This window comes from Myxine glutinosa, chromosome 1 (genome assembly GCF_964187855.1).
Source record: "Myxine glutinosa chromosome 1, kmMyxGlut1.1, whole genome shotgun sequence".
Taxonomy (NCBI): Eukaryota; Metazoa; Chordata; class Myxini; order Myxiniformes; family Myxinidae; genus Myxine; species Myxine glutinosa.
In genome coordinates, this window is record NC_136261.1 from 79,131,668 (window position 1) to 79,157,203 (window position 25,536).

The 25,536-nt window shown below is 47.2% G+C and overlaps 1 protein-coding gene across 1 annotated transcript in view; it reads left to right on the forward strand.

The window, feature by feature from the left end:
• The window catches only part of PATJ (PATJ crumbs cell polarity complex component), a 327,659-nt gene that overhangs the window by 168,087 nt on the left and 134,036 nt on the right, over positions 1–25,536 (forward strand). The window contains 4 exon segments of the mRNA XM_078771907.1: positions 3,730–3,813; positions 8,472–8,634; positions 10,987–11,097; positions 22,991–23,192. Coding sequence (XP_078628033.1) covers positions 3,730–3,813; positions 8,472–8,634; positions 10,987–11,097; positions 22,991–23,192 — 560 coding nt within the window.

The following is a 25,536-nucleotide window of genomic DNA, read 5'->3' on the forward strand; positions in this document are numbered from 1 at the left end:
GATTGGGAGGAGGGAGACAGGTTTGAGAGTTCAGTCTTGAGTGTAGAGAGATAGTGCTTCCTGGCTCTCCTGAGGGTAGACATACATTTGTTTCAAGCTTTGTGACAGGCACTGAGATTGCCTTCAGTTGGATTGGCCTTTCAAGAGGCAAGTTGTTTCAGGGAAACTGCCACACCACAAGATTCAGTGCACCATGGACGGTAGGAACAGTATGACAACTGAAGACTAGATGGGATAAATCTTTGCATGAGAGAGAGCAATTTACTTTGGAAGAATTCCCAGGAAGAGTTGATGTCAGTTTCAGTAGAGATGGTAGACCAGTCCAGATGATTGATGGCTGCTTGAAGACAGTGCCAGTTGGCCTGATTGAAATGTCAGACTCGTTGATGCTGAGGAGGCTCTCTGAGAATGGCCAGAGAGATGTCCACTTTAACAAGCAAATGATCAGAAGAACTGATTGGAGCAGAAGAAGAGCAGCAGACATTTGCAGGGAAGTTAGTCATAACCAAGTCTAGAAGAGAAGATGCTCCATTGACTGAGATCCGGGTCGGGAAATTGACAGATTGTGTCAGTCCCAATGAGTCGCAGAAGTCCTTTGCTGAGGTGCCATGGCTAAAGAGAAAGGTACCCACACCCAGCCAGCTGGCATGATGACGGCTGAAGTCGCCACATATGAGGAAGAGAGAGTTGGGATGAGTGGATAGAAGTTGTTCCATGTTGTCAGACAGCGAAATGTAAATGGAGTCATCACTGTTTGGAGGACGGTACAGAATACATATGAACAAAAGGTGGGAGCAGAGAGGAAGCCGTAGCCATAGGTACGCTTGGGGATGGGGTGAGGAGAGGGCAGTGCAAGGAGAGTGAGGAAGAGCGTTTTTGATTAAGATAGCAACCCCACCACCCAGACGAGGCTCATGTCTATCATACTGGAGGAGGGAGTAACCAGGGAGAGATATTAAGGAATCAGAGATATCTTGAAGGAGGAAAGTTTTTGTTTCGCAGATTACGTCTGGTTTGTCAGAAGCAACCTGTATGGAGAGATCAATCAGGTTTGAGCGAAGGCCCTGGATGTTGGAGGTCCATACCGTTAAGGAAGGGGGAGCATCGGGTACAGCACAGAGGAGGGGGAGGGGTATGGTGAGATGAGGGGCGAGAGGGGGAGGTAGGGAGAGCTGTTGATAGTGTGTCAGAGATTGCAGACGAGCTCGGAGAAAGGGAAGGATGAGGAGGACAAAAGGTTTGATGGTGATTGGATGAGCAACAGTGAGGGGTTGTTTGAGGGGGGGGGGCAGAGCAAAGTAGAAGGTTGGAGGAGGTGGAGGTATGGGGGGGGGGGCAGAGCAAAGTAGAAGGTTGGAGGAGGTGGAGGTATGAGATAGAAGGAAGAGGAAGTGGGGAGGAGGCAGCTTTGTGGAAGAAGGGGTGGGGGGAGAATTGGAGAAAGATGGTAGGGTGGGGGGAGATTTGAAGGGGAGGGGTTGGGAGGGGGAGATTTGAAGGGGAGGGAGGATGGGGGAGATTTAAATGGGAGGGGCAAGGGGGGAGATTTGAAGGGGAGGGGGAAGTTTAGGATGGGAGGGGAGGGGGGAGAATTGAAAAGGATGGGTGAGGGGGGGAGTTTTGGAGGGGAGGGGGATGGAGGAGATTTGGAGGGGAGGGGGATGGGGGAGATTTGAAGGGGGGGAGATTTGGAGGGGAGGGGCATGGGGGGAGATTTGGAGGGGAGAGGAAGGAGTTTTGAAGGGGAGGGGGATATTTGAAGGGGAGGGGCAAGGGGGGACATTTGGAGATGAGGGGGGAGTTTAGGAGGGATGGGAAGGGGGAAGAATTGAAAATGAGGACTGAGGGGGAGTTTTGGAGAGGATGGGGTGAGCGGGGAGTTTAGGGGGGGAGGTGTTAGGAGGGGAGGGGTGAGGGGGGGAGTTTAGAAAGTGGATGATTCATGAAAAACGAACATTTATTACAAACTGGGTTTATTGTGATTTTCAAGTCAGAGATCCATTTGAAAAGGATGGAGGAGGGGTGGAATGAAGGTGAGTTGTTCAGAGAATGTAGAGAGGAGGAACTGTGAGAGATTGAATTTTTTTTTTGAAGTGGAATTAATTGAAGAGGAAATTGAAAAAAGCCTTTTAAATAGGAAGAAAAACAGCATGTTGTAATATACCACTGAATAAAACACTGCAGGGGAAAGTTTAAACATATTTAAACAAAACTGTGCAAAAACAATCTGGGAAAAGTCCCTGAAGTGAGGTCGTGGATCTGAGAAAGGAGGAGGAAGGGTTGAATGAGTATGGTGGAAACTAGAGTTGGAAAGGAGAGTATTGACTGGAGAGGTGGAAGAAAAATGAGATAAAGGGTGCGGGCGAGAGAACAAGCACGTGGTCCGTGAGGAGATAAGGAAATACTAAGTAATTTTTTTTTGTATTTAAAACGTTGAACAAAAGGGTAAAATATTCGGAGGAGTTTGGGGAAGAAAAGAAAATCTAAGAAAAAAAAACAATACAGCGAAGGAAAGAATTTAAATTCACAAAACACTGACTGGGGGAAGGAGCCGAGAGGGACCAGGCTGCGCACGCGGTACCCACATTAAATGATTAATTACACATAAGTTTGCACGAATTACAAACCAAAGCCTAACTAGAAACACACAGTAACACATATACAGTAAAATAAGCAGTGGAAATTTGACAAAGACATGGATGGGAAAATACTTAAACTTTGATGACGTAGAGAGCTCGAAGGACGCTTCCTCGCCCGAGGAACCGGAAGCGGAAGTCGATGAGGTAAAAATGATGACTAAAATAAAATGGATGTTAAATGAGATCGGGTAAAAAGCAATAAATAATATGATATTTTAAAAAGTTATGGTCGAGTTATGACTAAACTTGGTGGATGAGTTGGTTTGGTGACGAGAACAAGCCGGTTAGATTTTGGTTCAGGTCTGAATCCAGATCCGGCCTATCAGTGGGATACAAAACATAGATTGTTTAGCTCTCGGAGGTATGCGCTCTACCGAGTGCCGTTCTAGTTGTTACTGTTTTTATTTTTAAATAAAGGCTACCCCTTGGTTATGTAATGGGCGCTATAATTGCACTACCACAAAGGTTGAATACCATTGGCATGAAAAAGGGTTTTCAGGCTCAACCATATCTGGCTGTCTCAAATATCAGCCTTCCAGGCAGCATTAATATTTAAATCGTTGTTTATTCACTGGAGATGCTCTGGAATTTTTGTGTTCGCCCCATTTCTTTTTTCCAGGATGAACTTGTGCTCTGGGCGGTGGTGTGACACCGTTAGCATCTTTTCTTTCCCCCTTGGAAAAAAAACTGTCACAATATTAAATCTTTGTTTTTCTTTCCATTCAACCATAATGAGCTTTTGATTCATCAATTCGAGATAAATTCACCGGAGTTGAAAAGTGCGTGCAGATCCTGATATGCCTGGGAAACCGACTGTGTGAATGCCTTGCAGCGAAATAGTGATGCTACGATGCATCTTCATTAATTGCACGTCAGTCATGCCATCTCGTTGATGCTGAAGATGCTCTCTTTCTTTTTTGGGGGAGGGCTCGCAACCTCTCGGAATAAACACGCGTCGCCTTTGTACCGCTCTTGTTTGACCTTCAAAAGAGCAAGAGAGGAGTTGCTTGTGGAATAACCTGCTGGAGGAAAATTTCTGAAGCATTATGGTGTAATTCTGATGGCTTTTGTTGTTGTTTCTGTTGCACAGTGCCATGTTATTGGAGCCAGCAGGAGTGGTTGAGGATGGTCGTTCTGTGCCACATGTTGCCTGCCACTGGGGGCTTCAGCAGCAGTAAGGATTTTTGTACAGTCTCTAATGGACATTGAATGGCTACATAATGTTGCAATTGAGGGATATTAGTCTGGCGGCATGTGCACGGAGCATTAAATAAATCAAACATTGTATGATCCCACATGGCATCTCTCAAAGGCTTATTGTTTTGAGTTTTGACAAGTGAATACATCTTTGTCGAGCTATAGTCAATTCCCATACATTGTTTGCTACAGTACAGCACGGCATATCTATCTGGAATATTGGTGGGAGGGAGGTTGGTGTGGGAGTCTAAGGGATGAAAAAAGCCATCAATCGTCGGTTTAAATTGAATGTCTAACCATAAAATGAGCTTTCAATTGTTTTGATTTAAAAAAAATTTTAAACCTCCTAGTTTCAATTCCACCACATTTTTTTTTAATATAAGAATTGTATGCTGCTTCCATCCCTAAGGTGCCCCCAAAACCACTGCCGTTCTTTAGTTTGTTAGTTTCATCGGTGTGACTGCTGTGCAATGTTGTCATCAATTTGATGCTAATTCAACATTAGCCTGGTGTTGGCTTAGCGGTTAGGGTGCCGGCTTGGGATCCTAGGATCCTGGGTTCGAATCCCGATCGATCGTTGAATTAACGCCAGGGGGGTTGACTCAGCTTGTCATCCTTCCGAGGTCGGCAAATTGAGTACCAGCTTGCTGGGATGAATTATCACGGTGTGTACCCCGATTTAGAATAGGTACACCGTATCCCTGCGCATCGTAAGAGGCGACCAAGGGTTGGCGTCAGGAATGGCATCCGGCCATTAATTTTTTTTTGCCTCAAACAGGGGACCATGATTGTCATGGGGCCCGCAAGGCTAACCCCTGCCTTAGCGGGGAAAATGGCCTTAAAAACGATCATTCATTCATTCATTCAACATGACCATGACTTCCGTATGGGGAACATGTGAAGGTGCTTGGCTTAGTACAGTCCTTTACAACTTCCATGTCAGATTTGGGTATTGGCTGGTAAAAAAAATCTTGGTACTTTCTTGCCATTGTCTGCATTGCCATATGACCAAGGGCTGGCAGGGTAGCTGTTGTTTCGTATGCAGCCTGTGGATGCTGGTTTCATCATTTATCTGGAAGCGCGGTTGTGCCGCTGATGCAGTGCCCCAATTACCAGAGAGCTGGTACTCAATTTGCCGACCTCGGAACGATGACTGGCTGAGTCAACCCCCCTGGTGTTAATTGAACGATCGACTGGAATTCGAACTCAGGATCCTCGGATCCCAAGCCGGCACCCTAACCGCTAAGCCAACATCAGGCAACTCTTTACCATTTTAGATGAGGGAAACAAATGATATATTGCAGGATATGTCAAAAAGTTGTGGATGGATTTGGACGAAACTTGGTACACAGGTTGTGTATGTGACGAAGAATTGGTTCATTTTTGGTCAATATCGGGATCCGGATCAGAGAATGTTTAAAATGTTTCTTTACCATTGAGTGAAAGGGTTAAAACGGATATATGGCACGATATCTCAAAACATTGTGGACGGATTCGGGTGAAACTTGGTGGACAGGTTGGGTGTTTGACAAGACCAATTCGATTCGATTTTGGTGAAGATCTGAATATGGATTCGGATACGAGAATTATTTGTTTTAAAAGTGATTCTTCACCATTGAGAAATCGGGCCAAAAACGACCCATAGCAGGATATCTGCCCTCAGGAGAGGAAACAATATCTGTGTCCTCCCTCAGGAGAGCCAGGAAACAATATCTCTCCGTTCTCAGGACAGAACTCTCTTATCTGTCTCCCTCTTCCAAATCCTGGTGGCGTCTGGTCAAATCTGTTTCTGGTGTTTGTTCCCCCTCCATCCCCTCCCTCACCTCAAACGGCCACACGGCTGACTCCGCACGTGAAAAAGCTGAATGCCTCAACTCTGTGTTTGCTTCTAAATCTTGTGTCCCAAACCCATCCCTCTCTGTACCCACCGTACCCAGTCGTACCCAGCTGCTCCTGGACTCTGTGTACTTTCCTCCTGACAAGGTGGAAAAGTTTCTGTCAACCCTCGACTCTGATTCTGCAACTGGACCTGACGGCATCAGCCAACGGGTCCTAAAATCCTGTTCTTCCGCTCTTTCACTCCCTCTCTCTCTGTTCTGTTCACCCTCTCTTTTCCTCAAGGTCATCTGCCATCTGCTTGGAAATCTGCCAACATCACCGCTTTGCACAAAAAAGGTGCAAAAACAGATCCCAGCAACTACAGACCAATCAGCCTTCTCCCAATTATCAGCCATGTCATGGAATCCATCATTGCTTCAGATATGAAATCTTTCCTCTTCTCCAATGGCTTGATCTCTGATCATCAATTTGGTTTCAGACCTGGTCACTCTACTCTGGACATGCTGCTTCTGCTTTCTCAACAATGGATGGAGGTCCTCAATGCCAAACAGGAAATTAGAGCTGTCTCCCTTGACATATCACGTGCCTTTGATACGGTCTGGCACTCCGCTCTGCTCACCAAACTCTCCTCTTTTGGTATCCATGGAAATCTCCACGCATGGCTGGCGGACTTCCTCTCTAGTCGTAGTCAACGTGTGGCCCTGAATGGGTTTCTCTCATCTCCTCTTCCTGTACAGGCTGGAGTTCCCCAAGGCAGTGTTCTGGGCCCTGTGCTTTTTCTGGTCTTCATCAATGATCTCTCTGACTCTCTTGAAAATTCTCTCTATCTCTTTGCTGATGACTCTACTCTCTGTCGCTCCATTCTTCATCCCTCAGATTGGCAGTCTGCAGCCTCCTCACTCTCTGCAGACCTGGACAAAATCACAGACTGGGCAAACAAGTGGAACATGTCTTTCAATCCTGACAAATCTCACACTCTTACGATGTCTCTCCGAAAAGACCGACTGGCCAACCCTCCCATCCACTTTCTGAATAATCCTCTCCAAGAAGTTCTGTCACTCAAGCTTTTGGGTCTCACTATCTGCCATGATCTTTCCTGGGAAAACCACATTTCAAATCTGGCCTCCAAAGCCAGTCGCCGACTGGGCATCCTCCGTCGTGCAAAGTCCTTCCTTGGCACACCTGAGCTCCTCACCACATACAAGGCTTTCATCCGCAGCTCAATGGAATACTGCTCTCCCCTCTGGGCTGGTGCTCCTGCCTCACACCTAGCTCGTCTTCACGCTGTTGAAACCGAAGCATTCAGAATCATTGGAATCTCCCGCGATGAAGCTAACTCCAAGGGCCTCTCACTCACTCACCGCAGGCAGGTTGGTGGTCTTTCCGTCTTCTACCGACTCCTCTCTGGCCGTGCCCCCCCAGCTCTCTCTGGGCTCTGTCCCGCAAATATTCCTACAGGTCGCACAAGATCTGCCTGCAACCCTCTTATGGTTAAACTGCCAAAATCAAGACTCTCTGCTCACCTTCACTCCTTCATTCCTCTTTTCTCCCGCCTCTGGAACAAACTCCCTCACTCTCTTCAATCCCACTCCACCCTCCAGGTCTTTAAAACAGCTGTTCACCACCATCTCTTATCTTCCCCCATCCAAAACCTTGATCTTTTCTACCCCTGCTAATTTCACCCCAATTCCACTTTTTTGAAATACCAACTTCTGTCCTGGAAGTCCTTGGTGTCCTTGTGTTTTATACTTCTCCCACCCCCCCCCCCCCCCTTCCCACGCCTCTTCCCCCCAAGCCCTTTCCCTCCCACACATCTCCCTGCTCTCAAATGTTGTGTGCTCTGAAGTGTTTGTGTGCTTCCCCATCTTGTCTTCTGCTCCCTCTTTTTGGGTATTTTGTTTGTCTGGTTGATTTGTTTGTGAAGTAAATGTCAGCTCTTTCACGAGCCTCGATTCAGTATCCAAAAAAAAAAAAAAAAATCTCAAAACGTTGCGGACGAGTTATGACTAAACCTGGGGGATGAGTTGGTTCGGTGACAAGAACAAGCGATTAGATGTTGGTTCAGGTCCGAATCCAGATCCGGCCTATCGGTGGGATACAAAACATAGACTGTTCGGCCTGGCGTAGGTATGCGCTCTACCGAGTACCATTCTAGTTGACTATATTTTGACGATTTGTTTTGTTTCCATTTCTTCTGTCATTCCAGTCTACCGTTTTCCTTATTTACTTTGTCTCATCTTTGTGACTTCCATGTTATATGTAATGTTTATTAACCTATTGTAATTTGTTTGTACAGCAAAGCAAACGTCAGATAGTTTCCTTTTTTAACCATTTGTTTTTCCTTTGCATCTACCGTCCTTTATCAAAATCTTCCGCAATGCTGCACAGCAACGCGCTTGCACACCCTGTATGTTGTGGCTGTTTTTGATGTTCTATTAATGTAGTTAACAGCTTTGTTTCTGCTGTTGTCCATACTTTTTTGTTAAGAACCCCACATTGATCTCACACGGACAAACCCCTATGTGCTTGTCCTCAAAGGGCTGATTTTCAAAGCTTACCTTGGCTAACCTCACCTGGCTAACCTCACCACTCACCGGAGGGCCAGCCACTCAACCGGCAGAATAGCTTTTTCTGGACCTTACTTCAGTTGGCACCGAGAAACGAAGGAAAAATTGGGTGTAGTTGCAGTTTCGAATGGTTTCCGTTTACTATTAACTCCAGCTGTCCCAGGTGGAATTGCTTAGTTCATTATTTTGTTCTTTTCTTTGTTCCTCTTCCCACTTTTCTGTATTGCAGGGTGTCAATATCACGGCCTATTGGGACCTCTCTTGGCATCAGCATTGTCCGTGGCAAGGGTGAACAGAATAGCTTGCCAGGTGGAATTTATGTGAAGAAGGTTTTGGAGGGAAGTCCGGCATGGAAAGCCGGAAACCTCCACACCGGAGATCATATTCTGGCGGTAATGTCTCGTTTTTTGCCTTCCAATACTCTTTTTTTAATGTCATATAGTTATATGATTTTATCCCTGGTGTTGGGCTAGTGGCTAGGGTGCCGGCTAAGGATCCTAGGATCCTGGGTTCGAATCCCGGTCAATCGCTGAATTAACGCCAGGGGGGTTGACTCAGCCTGTTATCCTTCCGAGGTCGGCAAATTGAGTACCAGTTCACTGGTAATTCCCTGTTTGTCGTTAAAGGCGGCAAAAAGGGTTGGCGGCAGGAAGGGCATCCGGCCGTAAAACATTGCTTCAAAAAGGGGACCGAAAAACAACAACAACCACAGTTCCCGAAAAAGGCCAACCCCCGCTTGCGGGGAAAAATGGCCTCTAAAGGTGGGTTTTTTTTTTTTAATATAGTTATATGATTTTATTTTTCCTCCTCTTGCTCACCCGAATAGTTTATTTTGAGGCTTGGCCTCATTAAAAATTGACCAGTTCGAATCCAGGAGCGTATGGTGTATTAACACGCTGTGTTGCATTCAGAGGGATTTCCACTTGGAAATTTGTACGCCTAATCTAAATCTCTCTGAAGAATATATTTCCTGTACATTGTAGACTGAACATGAGAGTGTTCTGCGTTGTAATTACTCAGTCATCAAGCACAACCTCTGATGTGTGAATTCCCCAGACATCCTAATCCATGAAAAAAGGGTCCTGGACCTTTTGATAAAGACATTAAATGGACACGTGAGTGAGCACGGAAAAGTTAAACATAAAATGATGTGGACCTATCCTCTGATAGCGGATGGGCATGGTAGCCATTTGTAACCTGTGTAACACCAGCCTTAAAATATGATGAAGAGTCTGAAATTGCGATCAACCTTACCAACCCCTCTACGGCCGGTGCAACCAATCGCACTTGGACGAGTGGACAAAGACGATTTATACCACACGCCAAAACTATGGAAAAATGAATAAAGACAGGTAGGTGGTCTTTCTGTCTTCTCCCGACTCCTCTCCGGCCTTGCTCCCCCAGCTCTCTCTGGGCTCTGTTCCCCAAATATTCCTACAGGTCGCACAAGATCTGCCTGCAACCCTCTTATGGTTAAACTGCCGAAATCAAGACTCTCTGCTCACCTTCACTCTTTCATTCCTCTTTGCTCCCTCCTCTGGAACAAACTCCCTCACTCTCTTCAATCCCACTCCTCCCTCCAGGTCTTTAAAACAGCTGTTCACCACCATCTCTTATCTTCCCCCATCCAAAACCTTGATCTTTTCCCCTCCGTTAATTCACCCCAGATACACTTTTTACAAATTCTGTTTTCTTTCCTGAAAGTCTTTGTAGTGTCCATCTTGTTTATCCCGTGTACGTGCATTGTCCCAGCCCCCTCCCTCCCACAGATCTCCCGATGTCCCCGTTCTCCACTGTTGTGCTTCCCCTTCTCTCCCCTTCTTGTCTCCCACTACTTTTATTATGTTTCATCTGTGCTTCTGTTTATGTTTATGCTTTTGTGTGTTATATGTTAGCCCTTACAGTACATGAGCCTCGACTTTGTATAAAAATAAAAAGTTTTGTACCGATTTATTCTAATCGCAATATCGAACCATTCCCGGCAGCTAGAGATCTTCGAATGAAGGAAAACCTTCTGGGTGCAACCATTGTTAATTAATTAAAGCATTCCTCTTACTTTGCACCCCTGCTCGATCTGAACAGCGATGAATAGCGGTGCGGCTGTGGTTGTATTTGAACTTGCGCTCTTGTGCAATCAAGGTAACGGAAATCTCATTATATGAGTATTTGGTAAAGGTCGAAAGGATTGTTGTGTCGAAATGTTCAATGACGAGCAAAACAGATCAGACTGACGTCCAGACATGCAATAAATTGGCACGTGGTAACGTGGAAGGGGAAGCAGTTGGTATGTAGGGTTGAGGGTGGGCAGTTGTTGTTGTTTTCGTATGCAGCCTGTGGCTGCTGGTTTGCATAATTTCTCTGGAAGCACGTTTGTGCCGCTGATGCAGTGCCCCAATTACCAGTGAGCTAAAGCACATACAAGGGAACAAAATGGAAAGGAGGAAACACCAACCACAGAGTATAAGTGAGTGTGAGGTCGAGGGAAGGGGGCTGGGGGGGGGGGGGGGGGGTTGACACATGGTGGTGAACAAGCTCCACGCGAGATGAAACACAGGAATAAGAGGAAGGGGGAAGCGTGGATGAAAGAGAAAAGGAACAAAGCAAGTAACAAACGAAAAGGGGAACAAATTAGTTGAGGTGAGCAGTAGTCCTGGAGTTTGGGGGCACCTTACTGGGATGGGAATAAACGACGTTTTGTCTGATGCACAGGGCCTCACAAGCACGATGATTGTTTTTGAATGCAGGTCAATGGTGAAAGTCTACGAGATATGACGCAAGCTGAGGTTGCGGAGATACTGCGAGAGTCTTCAAATCCTGTTGTGTTCACCGTTGAACCCGTGTCTACTGCTTCCACAGTGAGTTTTAAAGGGTTTTTTATGCCCTTTATCGCCGGAGGCATTATGTTTTCGGGTTGTCTGTCCGTCCGTACGGGCTAAACCTCGTTTTTCTCAGCAACTATATGTCCGATTGAGACGAAACTTTCAGGGTAGGAGGGACACCCATGCCCAATGTTTTTATGATAATTGTGACGTCATAGGTCACGTGGTATGGCAGCCATCTTGGATTAAAAGCAAATAATTTAAAATTTATTTCTCGGAAACCGCTAAATGGAAAAATTTGAAACTTCGCACATTGTCGAGTACTCCCAATGGGGAACAAAAACATGATAATGATGACATCATAGGTGAAGTGGTATACCAGCCAAAAATGTTTCAATCGAATTCCTTATCCTAAAAATCTGAAATTGCATGCACATGATCTATGACCCATTTGTATTGAAATATTACATTTATGACATCATAGGTCACATGGTTTGGCAGCCATATTGGATTGAAGGAAAATATAAAATAATTATATCTCTGAAACCACTCACCCTATCGATGCGAAATCTTACAAATATCATCTAACAGCACTGTTGCATATCGTTTGAAAATGATGTCATAGGTCACGTGGTTTGGCAGCCATCTTGGATAGAAAAAGGAACCTTATACGATCAACACGAAACTTCACAAACATGATCCCCTACTCATACATACGCAGTGATGGCATCTACCCATTGTGGGACTATGTGGAGGCATATTGGCGACAAACAAATTGTTCTAGTTTTTTTTAATGCAGTTGAGCTTCCATAATATCCTGATTGACTCGACTCGACCAACCTCCCATCCCCTTCCCCCACCTTACCCCCCACCTTACCCCTCACTTTTGCCAACTGCAATATATTCATGCATTTTTGTTACATGCGAGTTGCTCACATGGAGAACAAAAATTTGAAAATATTATTTTTAAATTTCTTGATAAAGTATTTTCATAAACTTTGCACAACTTCTGCCTTCAGATGCACATTGAGACCAAAAATAAGGAGATTTATACGCAATTTGAAATTGGTTGTCTGAAGGTCTGGGATGAGTGATCACATGAGAGAGGATTGATCTTGAATGAGGGATGAGTGGTCTTGATGAGATGATCTTTTAAGGATGAGTTGAAGGTTATTTAATTATGTAACTTGAATCGAGCACTTTGTCACAAACCAGTAATGGGTCAAAGGTTGTGAATCAGTGAAGCAGGTTCTTCTTGAATGAAAGGGTGGGATTTGGAAAACGAGCACGTTCTAGATTTGGATACCTGGTGTTGACTAATGGTTAGGGCAGTGGGCTTGGGATCCGAAGGTCCTGAGTTCGAATCCCATTCAGCTGTTGAATTTCTCACAGGTGGGGTTGACTCAGCCTGTCATCCTTCTGAGGTCGGCGAAATGAGTACCAGGGTGCTGTGTCTCTCTCAAGGCGCTTGGTAGCAGGATTTGCGCTCTGGCCGCCGTAAAAACACCTCATTCCGTATCGCACACAGTGGTGTGTGTTGGGATGGTGCTGAGGAGTCGTCCAAGGACACAGCGACGTGATGATCCAGCGCACACTCCTATATATATATATATATATATATATATATATATATATATATTGTTATAGATCGCGGTTAGGATGTTATAGACCGAGCGGTGGTTTAAAACCGCGACCTAACAAAACTCACCCGATTCCACCCGAACGTTGGTTGTATCGCACCCTAGCTGCTCAATGAGGGAAAAGACAAAAGCGACGCAATGCAAGAGGAAAACGGAGACAAAAAAAGGTTTGAAATACTACTACATTTATTCCTACTATTTACACACAAGCAAAAAGACAGATGTCACGTTTATTTACAAGTACAAGACGCAGGTGACACAGTGCAAATTTAGCTTATCTACAGACTTAACTTATTACCCAGGACAGAACAAACAAAGACGACTCACACGGGGAATTGCAGGAATCGCAGGATGTGGATGGCTGGAGGGAGAGGGAGAGGTCCAAGGGGGGGGTCCCGCCGCACAACCGGCGCGTTCAGCAGCCGCCGTTCCTGCCCCCTTTTGCGGTTGCTGGGTGTCGCTGCTGCGGCGGCCTGCAGTTGCCTTGCCAGGCCTTGTCTTACTCGCTTCTCACCACCGACTTCTCACCACCGCAACCAACTGTGACCACTGACCCTCCTTTTTGGCACCCGACTCAGACCAACTCTTCTCTCTCTCTTTCTCTCTCGGTGCAACCAACTCCTCCTCTCTCTCTCTTTCTCCGACCAACCCAGAGTGCATCTCCCTTTCTTCTTCTCCTCTGCTCCACTTCCGGTTGCGCCCTTTTATAGCGCCCCCAGCGATCACGCCCCCGGCGCTTTGGACACGCCCATCGGGGCGCTCACCTCGGCCCTGGCTGGTCGCACGACCCTCGGGCTCCGCCCCGGACGACGACGGGCGGGCGCGCCCCTCCCCTCCTCTGACGAGGTGGAGACACGCCTTTCTTCCCTGACTCGAGCCTCGTGGTCAATGGCGGTTATTGGAGGGGAGGTGATTGGGAATCGAGGGCTCAGCAGTGACGAGAGGGGATGTAATATGGCAATCGAGGGTCGGCAATCACGAAAGGGGGATGTGAAGGAAATGGGGGTTTTTTGGGGATGGGAATGGAAGGGGATCTATTCTCTTTCACTGGTGCAATGGAGTACTTCAATTAATGGGAGACACAGCCTTATCCTAAAACACAGAATAAGATATAACTATTGAACATGAATATCCTATGATTGGCTGACGTGTATGCTTGTGGACTATGGGACGCCCTTTTGATCTTACACAGCTCCGGAGGCAGGAGGCACAGCACAACAACAATAATAATAATCATACAGCACACAATAAAAAATATATATATACAGTCCTCATATCCACAACACTGCACTCTCCTCCTCTTAGGCACGTCCCGGGCCTACAACTTTTAGCTTTAGCGTGACACGTAGGTGTAGTTCCCTCTATTTTTAACCTGACCCTGAGTGCGACAGTTTAAACATAAATAAATGTGTCCCGCTGCTCCATTGCACCCTGCCTAACAGACTTTCGCCCACAGTTAACCGAATTGCGGAATGGTCTTCAAACTATACACTGACGGTGGGGAGCATTATTTACAATGACTCTGCTTTTATTTACAAAACTAACCCAGGACCTGTAATTGTTCTTTCTGGGGGGAGGACAGTCTGCTCTGCATCAATGCACCATTAAAGCACCCAAAAACGCACCAATACACACCCAAGCACCAATCGGTGCAGTCACCATTGTTCAATGAATAAAATAAAACCAACAACCCCTAACCCTGCAGGTGTCTCTGGCTCTTCGGCTCCCTCTGCTGGTTATTAATATTTCTCTTCCAGATGTTGTCATTTCCTTTGCTTTGCTTACTGGCGGCCTATTTTCAATAAAACTTGCACCCAATGTGTCCTTTTTATTTATTTATGGCCCACCAGGCCGACTATGTGTATGGTTCACCTGTGGGGCATTGGTGCCCTGTGGCCAAGGTCCGCCAGCAAGATTTCGGGCCCTCATGGCCGGTTCCAGCAGAGGGGCCATGCCCCAACCCATGGGGTCCATAAGTGGTGCTCGGCCACTGACATGTGGTCCATAATGTGGTGCATCGATGCAGACAGCTGGTTCTGGGAATTTCGGGCGCACAATGGCCGACCCACGCACGCTCCCCTCGGCGCCCAACGGCGCACAGGTCATGTGGGAGACAAAAGGGGGACAAGACAAATGAGCGAGGGGTAAGGTCTCAAGGGTACACATCAAAAAGGCAATGCAAGGCGAAATGCGTACGGAGGGCGCAGTGAGAAAGCTCGTCCCTACCGTACGTCACCCCCCTGTTACCTAGCCCACCCTTGCCCTTACCCCATATGTACAAAACCTACACATTACCAATTCGTCACTACTGTCACGTCTTCCCCATATTTCCCCTATATCAAATTCGTCACCACAATCCCTCTACTTCAAAAATTTGCCATCATCAATTCATCATCAATCCTCATAAGGAGGCAGAGATGGAACATCAAAGCACAATGTCACACCCACGTCATGATGCGTCTCACAATCCAAAACATTTGCATCAAAAATAATTAAACATGGCATGGTGCGGAGTACCTGTCACCTCAGGTGAGTGGATGCAGATGGTGCGAGGAGATCCTTCATCCTAACTATCCTCTAAATGATTTTAACACACTTTACACTACCCGGGGTCTTTCTCTGGCCAAACCATTGGCCCTCTTACACTAGGGGTTCTAATAACCAATTCCCCTTGGCCAAACTGTGGTGCTTCTCAATTTGGGGTCTCACTCCCCCGATTCATCTCCCGGTGCTCTAGCACAATTTCTGGGCTGCGACGTGTACCTCTCCCAACAGGTCTACCCACCTGCACACCTCCACCACTGTAGTTGCCACCCGAGCTTACCTAGCTCCTCACCCTAACCTAACTAACTGGGGACAGCCCCTCTCCTGGCTCTGTCACCCCATGGTGCCCTCTGGCACTGGGCTACCCGGGTCCGTCCTCCGGATCCTCGGGCCCCATCCACAACAACTACTACCGGCTCCCAGAGCCCACCTGCGGCCTCACCTGGCCGACATCCTTACAGTGGTGGAGTGCCCAAACCAACTACACACACTAACAGGCTACACGCCCAGCCATTTCCACAACACTAATGCACCCATCCAAACATCATTCTTCCAACCGCACCACAGATGCCAATATCCAACCACAATTTACCTGTACCCTCTACCTAACTCTTACACTACCCGCCCCGGGTATCCATGATGGGGGGTCCACTCTTCCCCCATTCACACCTTCGCACCATCCACTCCACTCCACAATTTCCACCATTCTCACTCCACGACCATCCATTCCAATCCTCCAGACCATTTATTCCATACACCTGTCTTTCATTCACCTGTCGTTGCACACCTGTGCAATCCTACCTGGTGCCACCTGCACCCTCCTCCTCTTCCTGGACCATTTGGTCAACACAACACGCAATCACCACTACTCCCTCATACACTGCTCCATTCACCTGTTCAGTTGCACACCTGTGCAATCACACCTGTTCAATTCTCACCTGTTCAATCCTCACACACACGGCATCATCTCAGCTAACTACTCCCTTCTGAAACTTGCGCTTCCCAGTCGTCCCTTTAAACTATTGCGCTCCCACGTCATTATCATCCACACTAAACTACCTGCGTCCCCACTACAGGTATCAGTCACTAGCTAACCTTAACGTCACCTAATGTCATCTTCTAGGGCCCTATCAATATAACCTAACCCACCCGGGCTAGTTTTCACTGCCATACACCCCATAATCTAGTGCTCCTTTGCCCCCACGTCTGTGAGGGATGGTGGATTTGCCATCCCACCACATCGGGGGTCTCTCACTATCAATTTTGTTCGTCCAGATTTCCAACAAATCAAAAATTTTCCATTTACTGCCAATTCTATTCACTTTTCTAAATTTTGTATCAAATCACTACTATCACTATCACCATCACCCGTCTACTTATTAGGTCCTCTCGGTGCACCAATTCACATCTACAGCCCGGCTTCGTACAGCCGAGCAATGAACGCGGGTTCTTTTGTGCCAGCGGCTGGATACGTCCCGCATTCGGGGCAGGGACGGAGGCTTACCCGGGCCGAGATCCCATGCACCACCTCGGCGTGGAGCCATCCAATGTCCCGATCTCGACCTGCCGGCACGTCTCAATAGAAAGTGGTCGCCATGACGACCCTTCCTATCGGGCTGCCCGCTCCGCCTAGTGGAGCCCGGACGCGGCCGCTCCACGCGAGGCCCAGCGTGGATCGCGCACGGCGGTCCTTTCGAACCCGCCATGGCTCGGATCTCCGCTGGTTCTCGTGGCACGCGAAGCCCGGCACGCACCGAGGGCCCGATCCGGCTAAAAGTCGACCTAACCTTTAACCCGGTTACCGTCGACGCTTCACCTGCAGGCTTACATGCATACGCTACCTCTTTCTTGCTCATACATGCAGCCGTTCCCATTCTCCTCGTACCTTTTCTTTCACACCTCGGTACACTCACTCCGCTCACCGACTTGGTCACACACCTGACCACCGAACACTTTGGCACACATTCGTCGCTCGCACACCTCACTAACACACCTCTTCACGCCCCCTCCTCGGTCACTTCCTCTGTGACAATCACAGGTGTGCTCTCATTCGCACACCCATTCACATGCCTCACTACCAACTCAAATGTGCCTTCCCACACACGCTCTACCATCCCAGGTGTGCTTCCTTCCATTCCAGGTGTACATCCTCGCTCACCTGTCACAACCAACTCACGCTCCGTTTCACTCTCACTACTCTCACCTCCACTCTCGGTCGCGCACTCACCCTTACTCTCGACAGCACACTCTTTCCTCATGCACCCGTCCGTTACACACCTTTCTCGCGCGTCCTCCCGCGCACACTTTTTCGTTACTTCCTCCGTAACACTCACCACACCGCGCTTCCCTGTGCTCCCTCGCACACGCGCTTCGACCAACTCACTCTTGACGGCACACTCACTCCTCGGCGTGCACTTTTTCCTCACACACCCCATGGTCGGACATTCTCGCACACCTCTTTTTTCGCACACCAGACCTGTCGCACACTTCACCAACGGCCTCTCACGAACACCCGGATCCAAACCAATCCCCAAGCCGACTGAAGCTTTCCTCACATCATGTACATTGCCACTCACCTTGGCACCTCGTCCCCGCACCTCCTTTGCCACCTGCAAACTCTTTATTTGGTTAGTGAGCATCACATCATGATTTGAACACAGACCTTGTACATATTCCATGACTTCCTCCTTTATCTCCCTCTTAGTTTCTGTCCGTCCCTTCTTAATTTCACTCACCTCTTCTCCCACTTCCTCTAGTTTTTGTTTAACCTCTTTTATTTCTCGGTGCGTCCCCTCAAGTTCGTCCTCTAAGGCTACCGTGACCGTCTCTATGTGCATCCTCACCTGCCGGTCCTTTGTCTCCATTATCTCTGTCACCTCCTCCACCCTCATTGTCAGTTCCTCCCGTACCATCTGACATTGCCTCTGCGTCGCTATTAATTCGTTTTTAATTTCTTTTTGTGTCGCCTTTAACCCTCCTAGTACCGCAGTGTTCTTTTGAACCTGCTCCACTAACTTAGTTTGTCCCTCTGTCAGCTGCTCCACCTCCTCCGTCAGATCTTCTATTCCCCCTTGTAACTTAGCCGTATTATTCCTCACTTCTTTCTCTATACGCTTTTCGCCTCGCTTTACCTCCTCGCGTAGCCCCGAGACCTCCTCACTCACCCCTCGTCGTATTTCCTCCATCTGGTTCCCCATCTGTTCGATTTCCCGGGCGGATTGTTCCCCTATTTCCCGCAATTTGTCCTCCATCCTATCTTCTAACCCCATTAACCCATTTTTCACCCCCTCTAACTGATTCTCCTGGGCAGCCATTCTATTTTCCACCCCCGTTAACCTATGTTTCACCCCTTCTATCCCATTGTCTAACCCGTCAAATTTCTTGTCTAACTCCTTAAAATTATTGTCTAACCCCTTAAAATTATTGTCTAACCCCTCAACGGTACCCCTTGCTTCGTCCCTCATTACCCCCATTTGGCCCTCCATCCTATCCATTTTTGCATTCAGTTGGGTCAAGAATAATCTGAGGTCAAACCCGGTTTGCCCAGCGTCCCCAGCCGCCACCGCAGGCTCGCCCTCCGCGGCGCCGCTATTTTGGGACCCTTCAACCACGTGAGCGAGCGCGCCATTTTGCGCGCCTGATATTCCCGCAACCACATTGCCATTTTCCTCCTCCCTTTCTTCCCCGAAGTCCTGGGTTACTTCCAACCCCTCTATCTCTCCCACCGGCATCCCGTCGCCTTGGACAGCCATGGCGCGATTTCAAAATTCGGGCTTTTCCTTTAAAACAAAACAAATTTCGTACTTTATAATTTTGAGCGCGTGAAGCGCGCTCCGGGTCGATCTCACTCCCCGACACCAATTGTTATAGATCGCGGTTAGGATGTTATAGACCGAGCGGTGGTTTAAAACCGCGACCTAACAAAACTCACCCGATTCCACCCGAACGTTGGTTGTATCGCACCCTAGCTGCTCAATGAGGGAAAAGACAAAAGCGACGCAATGCAAGAGGAAAACGGAGACAAAAAAAGGTTGGAAATACTACTACATTTATTCCTACTATTTACACACAAGCAAAAAGACAGATGTCACGTTTATTTACAAGTACAAGACGCAGGTGACACAGTGCAAATTTAGCTTATCTACAGACTTAACTTATTACCCAGGACAGAACAAACAAAGACGACTCACACGGGGAATTGCAGGAATCGCAGGATGTGGATGGCTGGAGGGAGAGGGAGAGGTCCAAGGGGGGGGTCCCGCCGCACAACCGGCGCGTTCAGCAGCCGCCGTTCCTGCCCCCTTTTGCGGTTGCCGGGTGTCGCTGCTGCGGCGGCCTGCAGTTGCCTTGCCAGGCCTTGTCTTACTCGCTTCTCACCACCGACTTCTCACCACCGCAACCAACTGTGACCACTGACCCTCCTTTTTGGCACCCGACTCAGACCAACTCTTCTCTCTCTCTTTCTCTCTCGGTGCAACCAACTCCTCCTCTCTCTCTCTTTCTCCGACCAACCCAGAGTGCATCTCCCTTTCTTCTTCTCCTCCGCTCCACTTCCGGTTGCGCCCTTTTATAGCGCCCCCAGCGATCACGCCCCCGGCGCTTTGGACACGCCCATCGGGGCGCTCACCTCGGCCCTGGCTGGTCGCACGACCCTCGGGCTCCGCCCCGGACGACGACGGGCGGGCGCGCCCCTCCCCTCCTCTGACGAGGTGGAGACACGCCTTTCTTCCCTGACTCGAGCCTTGTGGTCAATGGCGGTTATTGGAGGGGAGGTGATTGGGAATCGAGGGCTCAGCAGTGACGAGAGGGGATGTAATATGGCAATCGAGGGTCGGCAATCACGAAAGGGGGATGTGAAGGAAATGGGGGTTTTTTGGGGATGGGAATGGAAGGGGATCTATTCTCTTTCACTGGTGCAATGGAGTACTTCAATTAATGGGAGACACAGCCTTATCCTAAAACACAGAATAAGATATAACTATCGAACATGAATATCCTATGATTGGCTGACGTGTATGCTTGTGGACTATGGGACGCCCTTTTGATCTTACACAGCTCCGGAGGCAGGAGGCACAGCACAACAACAATAATAATAATCATACAGCACACAATAAAAAAAATATATATACAGTCCTCATATCCACAACAATATATATATATATATATATATATATATATATATATATATATATATATATATATATATATATATATATATATATATATAAATGTACAGTCACGTGAAAAAGTAAGTACACCCCATGTAAAGTTTTGACTATTTCAACATACAGCTATTTGATCTTCATTTCGACAATATTGATAGATAAAGGTGATATAATATAACAAATATCATGAAACCTTTACATTTTGTAGTCCATTGTATAATTTAAATAAACTTGAATGCAAATTTCGCATGTGGAAAAAGTAAGTACACCCTTGGCTCCAATAGGTGGTATTGCCCCCTTTGGCAGAAACAACCTCAAGTAGGCGTTTCTTATAACTGTCTACCAGTCTGACATCGACTGGGAGAAATTTTTGCCCACTCCTCCATGCAGAATTCTTTCAGCTGTGCGATGTTTGAGGGGTTTCTTGCATGCACAGCTCGTTTCAAATCCCCCCACAACATCTCGATGGGATTTAGATCCTGGCTTTGACTTGGCCATTCCAGAACCCTCCATTTCTTTATTTTCAGCCATTTCTTGGTGGATTTACTGGTATGTTTAGGGTCATTGTCATGTTGCAAGGTCCACCTTCGGTTGAGCTTCAACTTTCCGACAGATGGCCTCACATTATCCTCAAGCACCCTCTGGTACAATGAAGAATTCATAGTGGATTCTATGATGGTGAGCTGCCCAGGCCCTGATGCAGCAAAGCTGCCCCAAACCATAATATTTCCACCTCCATGCTTTACAGTTGGTATCACGTTCTTGTGGTCAAATGCTGTCTTTGGTTTTCGCCAAACATGTATTCTGGTACTGTGGCCAAATAGCTCAACCATTGACTCATCTGTCCAGAGCACATTGTTCCAGAAGTGCTGGTCTTTGCCGAGGTGTTCATTGGCAAACTTTAGTCTTGCCCTGATGTTCTTTCTGGACAGCAAAGGTTTCCTCCTGGCACACCTCCCATGTAGATCAAATTTGTGCAGCCTCTTTCTAATGGTAGACTCGTGCACTTTGACATCAACAGTGGCAAGAGCTACCTGTAGGTCCCATGATGACATTCTGGGGTTCTTAGAGACTTCTTTCAGCATCTTGCGGTCTGCTCTCGGGCTGAACTTGCTGGGGCGGCCTGGCCTGAACAAGTTGGCAGCTGTTTGGAATCTTCTCCACTTGTAGATGATCTTGTGGACAGTCGAATGATTTTTTTCAAATTGTTTGGAGATCTTTTTAAATCCCTTCCCAGACTCGTAGGCATCTATAACCTTCTCTCTGAAGGCCTCAGAGAGCTCTTTTGATCTTGGCATGGTGACGCCGCACACTTCAACAACAAAGAGCAAACCAAACTAAATGTCTGAGGTTTAAATAAGACAGGTTCCTCCAAGATCCTCTCTAACGATGTTCTAATCGTTTGCACCTGAGCTGGTGCACCTGGTTCTAATTTTAGGTATTTCAAGTGGTGATAAATTTAGGGGTGTACTTACTTTTTCCACATGCGAAATTTGCATTTGTGTTTATTTAAATTATACAATGGTCTACAAAATGTAAATGTTTCATGATATTTGTTATATTATATCACCTTTATCTATCAATATTGTTGAAATGAAGATCAAATAGCTGTATGTTGAAATATGTTGAAAAAGTCAAAACTTTACATGGGGTGTATTTACTTTTTCATGTGACTTTTTTCTATCAAGTTTGGTGGAGAAATTAATAAATGTGAGTCTTGCTTTAAGAGAGACAAATGGGCCGCATATTTAACTAAACCAATGTATCAATCCCTTGGATTTGAAGTGGTGCAGATTATGTAATTACTTATTGTTAGAGAGAAAGGAGCAAGATTTAGCTTGGTTTTTCAATCTTCCTCCCTTCACCTTTTCCCCCCAAATCCTGCAATAATGTATTTCGTTGATTTGTTTATCCATATTGGTTATTCCAGCATGAAGCATGTTACCTCCGGCATTTGTTTTCTCTTTCGGCATCATCCTCCCTCCTTTCCCTGTCATTCATCACCTTACCAATCTGTTCTGACTGTTTATTTGCCGAAAGACTGCCGGAATGCCCATGGGGTGTGCGTTTCATATTAAAACCTGCGGGAGGATTCACCTCACTCGGAAGGCTTTAAAATTTAATAAGCGTTTGAACTTTTACTTTTATACTTTTCCTGCAAACCTGTCGTCTTTCCCATTTTAAATGCGACAATCAGCCCCTCTCATACTTGATCAGTTTGATTGACGATGGCAGGTGGCTTACGTAGCAATGGCAAGGTCCATCAATTTATTTTGTACATAAATATGGTGGAATATTCACCCCTCTTCCAATCCCACTTCCAATTACTTTTTGTATTCCTTTTCTCAACACTAATTTTATATATTTAGCATCCATACCCAACACTAGTTCAATATGTGGCCCTTTGCTGGGTGGTGTTTGAAGTGGTTCCACAAAACGTTCCATTCTCTCTAGAACGGTCACCACAGTCAGGAAGAATTTGATTTGCGTAAAGTTGTGGAATGTTTCCAGAAATGATCAATTGTTACATGTGCTGTTTTGCTGATGTGTTTTGAAGTTTCATTTTCATTTCTACCTCAGGGAGCAGCCGAGGAAGATCACGAGGACACCGATGGCATGAAAGACGACGACCGCTCCGGTTTATCTTCCAGTAATGGCAGCATGCACCTGGCTGGCTTTGCCGCAAACCCGAAGCAGGGAAGCAGCACGGTGGTGTGCCGTAAGCAAAGCCAAGAATATGAAATGGAAGGAGATATTAGGTTTCAGGGTAAGTCTGCCTTTTGAGGAAGTTATTTGTTTAAAATACTTAAATTGCCTTAAACGGATCCCCGTTTTAATCTTTTGTACCAGATTGGTCGGAACAGTACGAGAAGCTTTTTTAAGATGTTTCACATTCTCAGGGTTAGGCTGGATGTTCTGGACTGGACGTTTTCATGGTGTATTGTTCTGGCCGGACGGGATGCTTTTAAAATGGCGTCCGCAAGAGGAACCAAAGTGAAAACGTAAATTTCCATTCATTTGTAATTGAGCGGAATTTCTTCCACTATTTTGTTTGTATAAATCGCTGATTTATGTTGAATTTAGGTTAATGTATTTTTCTTTACCATCCTTTTTTTTTTATTGCTGACTTGTATACATTTGGTGGTGGGAAAAGGGATTGGAGGACACCTGCAGCATATTTTTTTCTCGAGGTTATACTGTACTTTGAGCATTACTATGGTTACACTGTGTATGCGGCTGCGGCAAATGATGTCCCAATTTGATTCCGGCACACGAGCGTTGTGGGATACGACGTGCTGCTAATTGCGATGGCTCAATTTTAAACGGCTCCTCTTCACAGCCACAACCGAATGTCTTCTGCACGGGTGTGTCGATGATGGGGTGAGCTCGGTGTTGAAACGGAAAGCTGTTTTGCTTCCTCACATGTGCACAGTTTGTGCCCAAGGCTTGGCAGCGCGTCTCTCCACTTTTGAAAGACTGTGTCGATCTGTGGGTGCACGCTCTTTGCTCTTAACGTTTAATAACCAGCAATGTATCCGCCGATCTTTAAAGATACAAAAACAACCAGTTTGTGTCTTGCCTAAATGAACTTCTGGGCATCCTGTTGGAAATAATGTGGATGAGATACTTGGTTGATGCTGAAAAGCAGAAATTTATCAATACGCTGTGTGGAGAACTGAATAATAAACATCACACATTAACAGTGTCTGTTGTCTTTCCCTTGTCTAATAACTTTGTGTCTGCCTCCCTTGGTTTCAGTATGCCATGAATGTGTAGTGCCAGTTTTTACCTGTAATGCTTGTGGTCACAATGGCTCGGTGTTCAAATCTCAGCCAGACGTCGAAATCAATCCACCAGAGTGGATTGGACATGGCCTCAAACACATTACTTACTTCATTTATGCATATTGGGGGTTGGAGGGGGGGACTGAGGAGGGGTCTTATAGTTGATCACACGTGAGTGTGGAGAAAAGGGTTTGGGTTATGAAGAAGGTTGGGACTGCAGCGGGGGCTTTATATCATTGCTCTGTATTCCCGTATTACCCAGGGCTTCAGTGATTGCATTGTCAAGCAAACGAGATTGATGGTTTGTTTTCTCAGCAAGCAAACCACCTGCATCAGTCTCTTGTTAGCAAACGTGATTGAGGTCTTGCAATGGGTCACAGTGTTAATTATTTGCACTAAGAGAATGGGGTTTTCTGTCGGTGGCAACAGTGCGTGGTACATATGAGCTCATTGGCTTTAGCGTGGAGGTACAGTTTGGCCTGATGTGACAAAACCATTAACACAAGATGAGGATTGGGGATGGTGGTTTAGCAAAGGTAACTTGCTCATTAGCAGTGGGAGTGGGAGAGTTGTCAGGATCTTGTCATTTCAGTGGGTGTGTGAGGATACCTCAACTCTCCCACTCTGTCACCCCTCAACGCCCCCTACCTGCCCGTCGTCCCCCAGCGTGGTTTGCACGCCCAGCACCCCATGAGTATCCCCGATCATCAGTTTCCCCCCACGAGTAGCACCGACAATCAGTTACCCCCCACAAGTAGCCCAGGTCAGCCGCCGTGACGAACCCCGGCCTCCCATCGGTCATGCAGGGAGCTCTGCCGGCCCCCGTAAGGAGCTCCGGCAACCACCGTGAGGAGCCCCGTCAGCTCTGGCGAGTAGCCTCAGCCACCAGTCAACCCCCTCCAGGACCCCTTTTGGCCTCCTCGGCTAGCCCTGGCCACCCATCAGCCCCTACGAGTAGTCCCGGCTGCTCGTCCGTGTCCGCGAGGATCCTGTCGGCATGCATTGGGCTCCGGACACCCATCAGCCCCCACCAGGAGGCCAGGCCACCCGTTGGCCCCGCCAGGAACCGTGGCCACCCGTTGGCCCTGCTAGGAGTCCCGGCCACAGGTTGGCCATGCAAAGATCCCTTGTTGGCTCCGCGAGGAGCCCTGCAACCACCATGAAGAGCCCTGTCGATGACCCCTGTCTGCATCCTCAAGTAGTCCTGGCCACCCATCAGTGTTTGCAAGGATCCCGTAGGCATGCGTGGAGCTGCGGCCGCCCATCAGCCCCCGCCAGGAGTCCAGGCCACCCATTGGCTCCTCTAGGAGCCTCGTCGGCCATGCAAAGATTCCCAGTTGG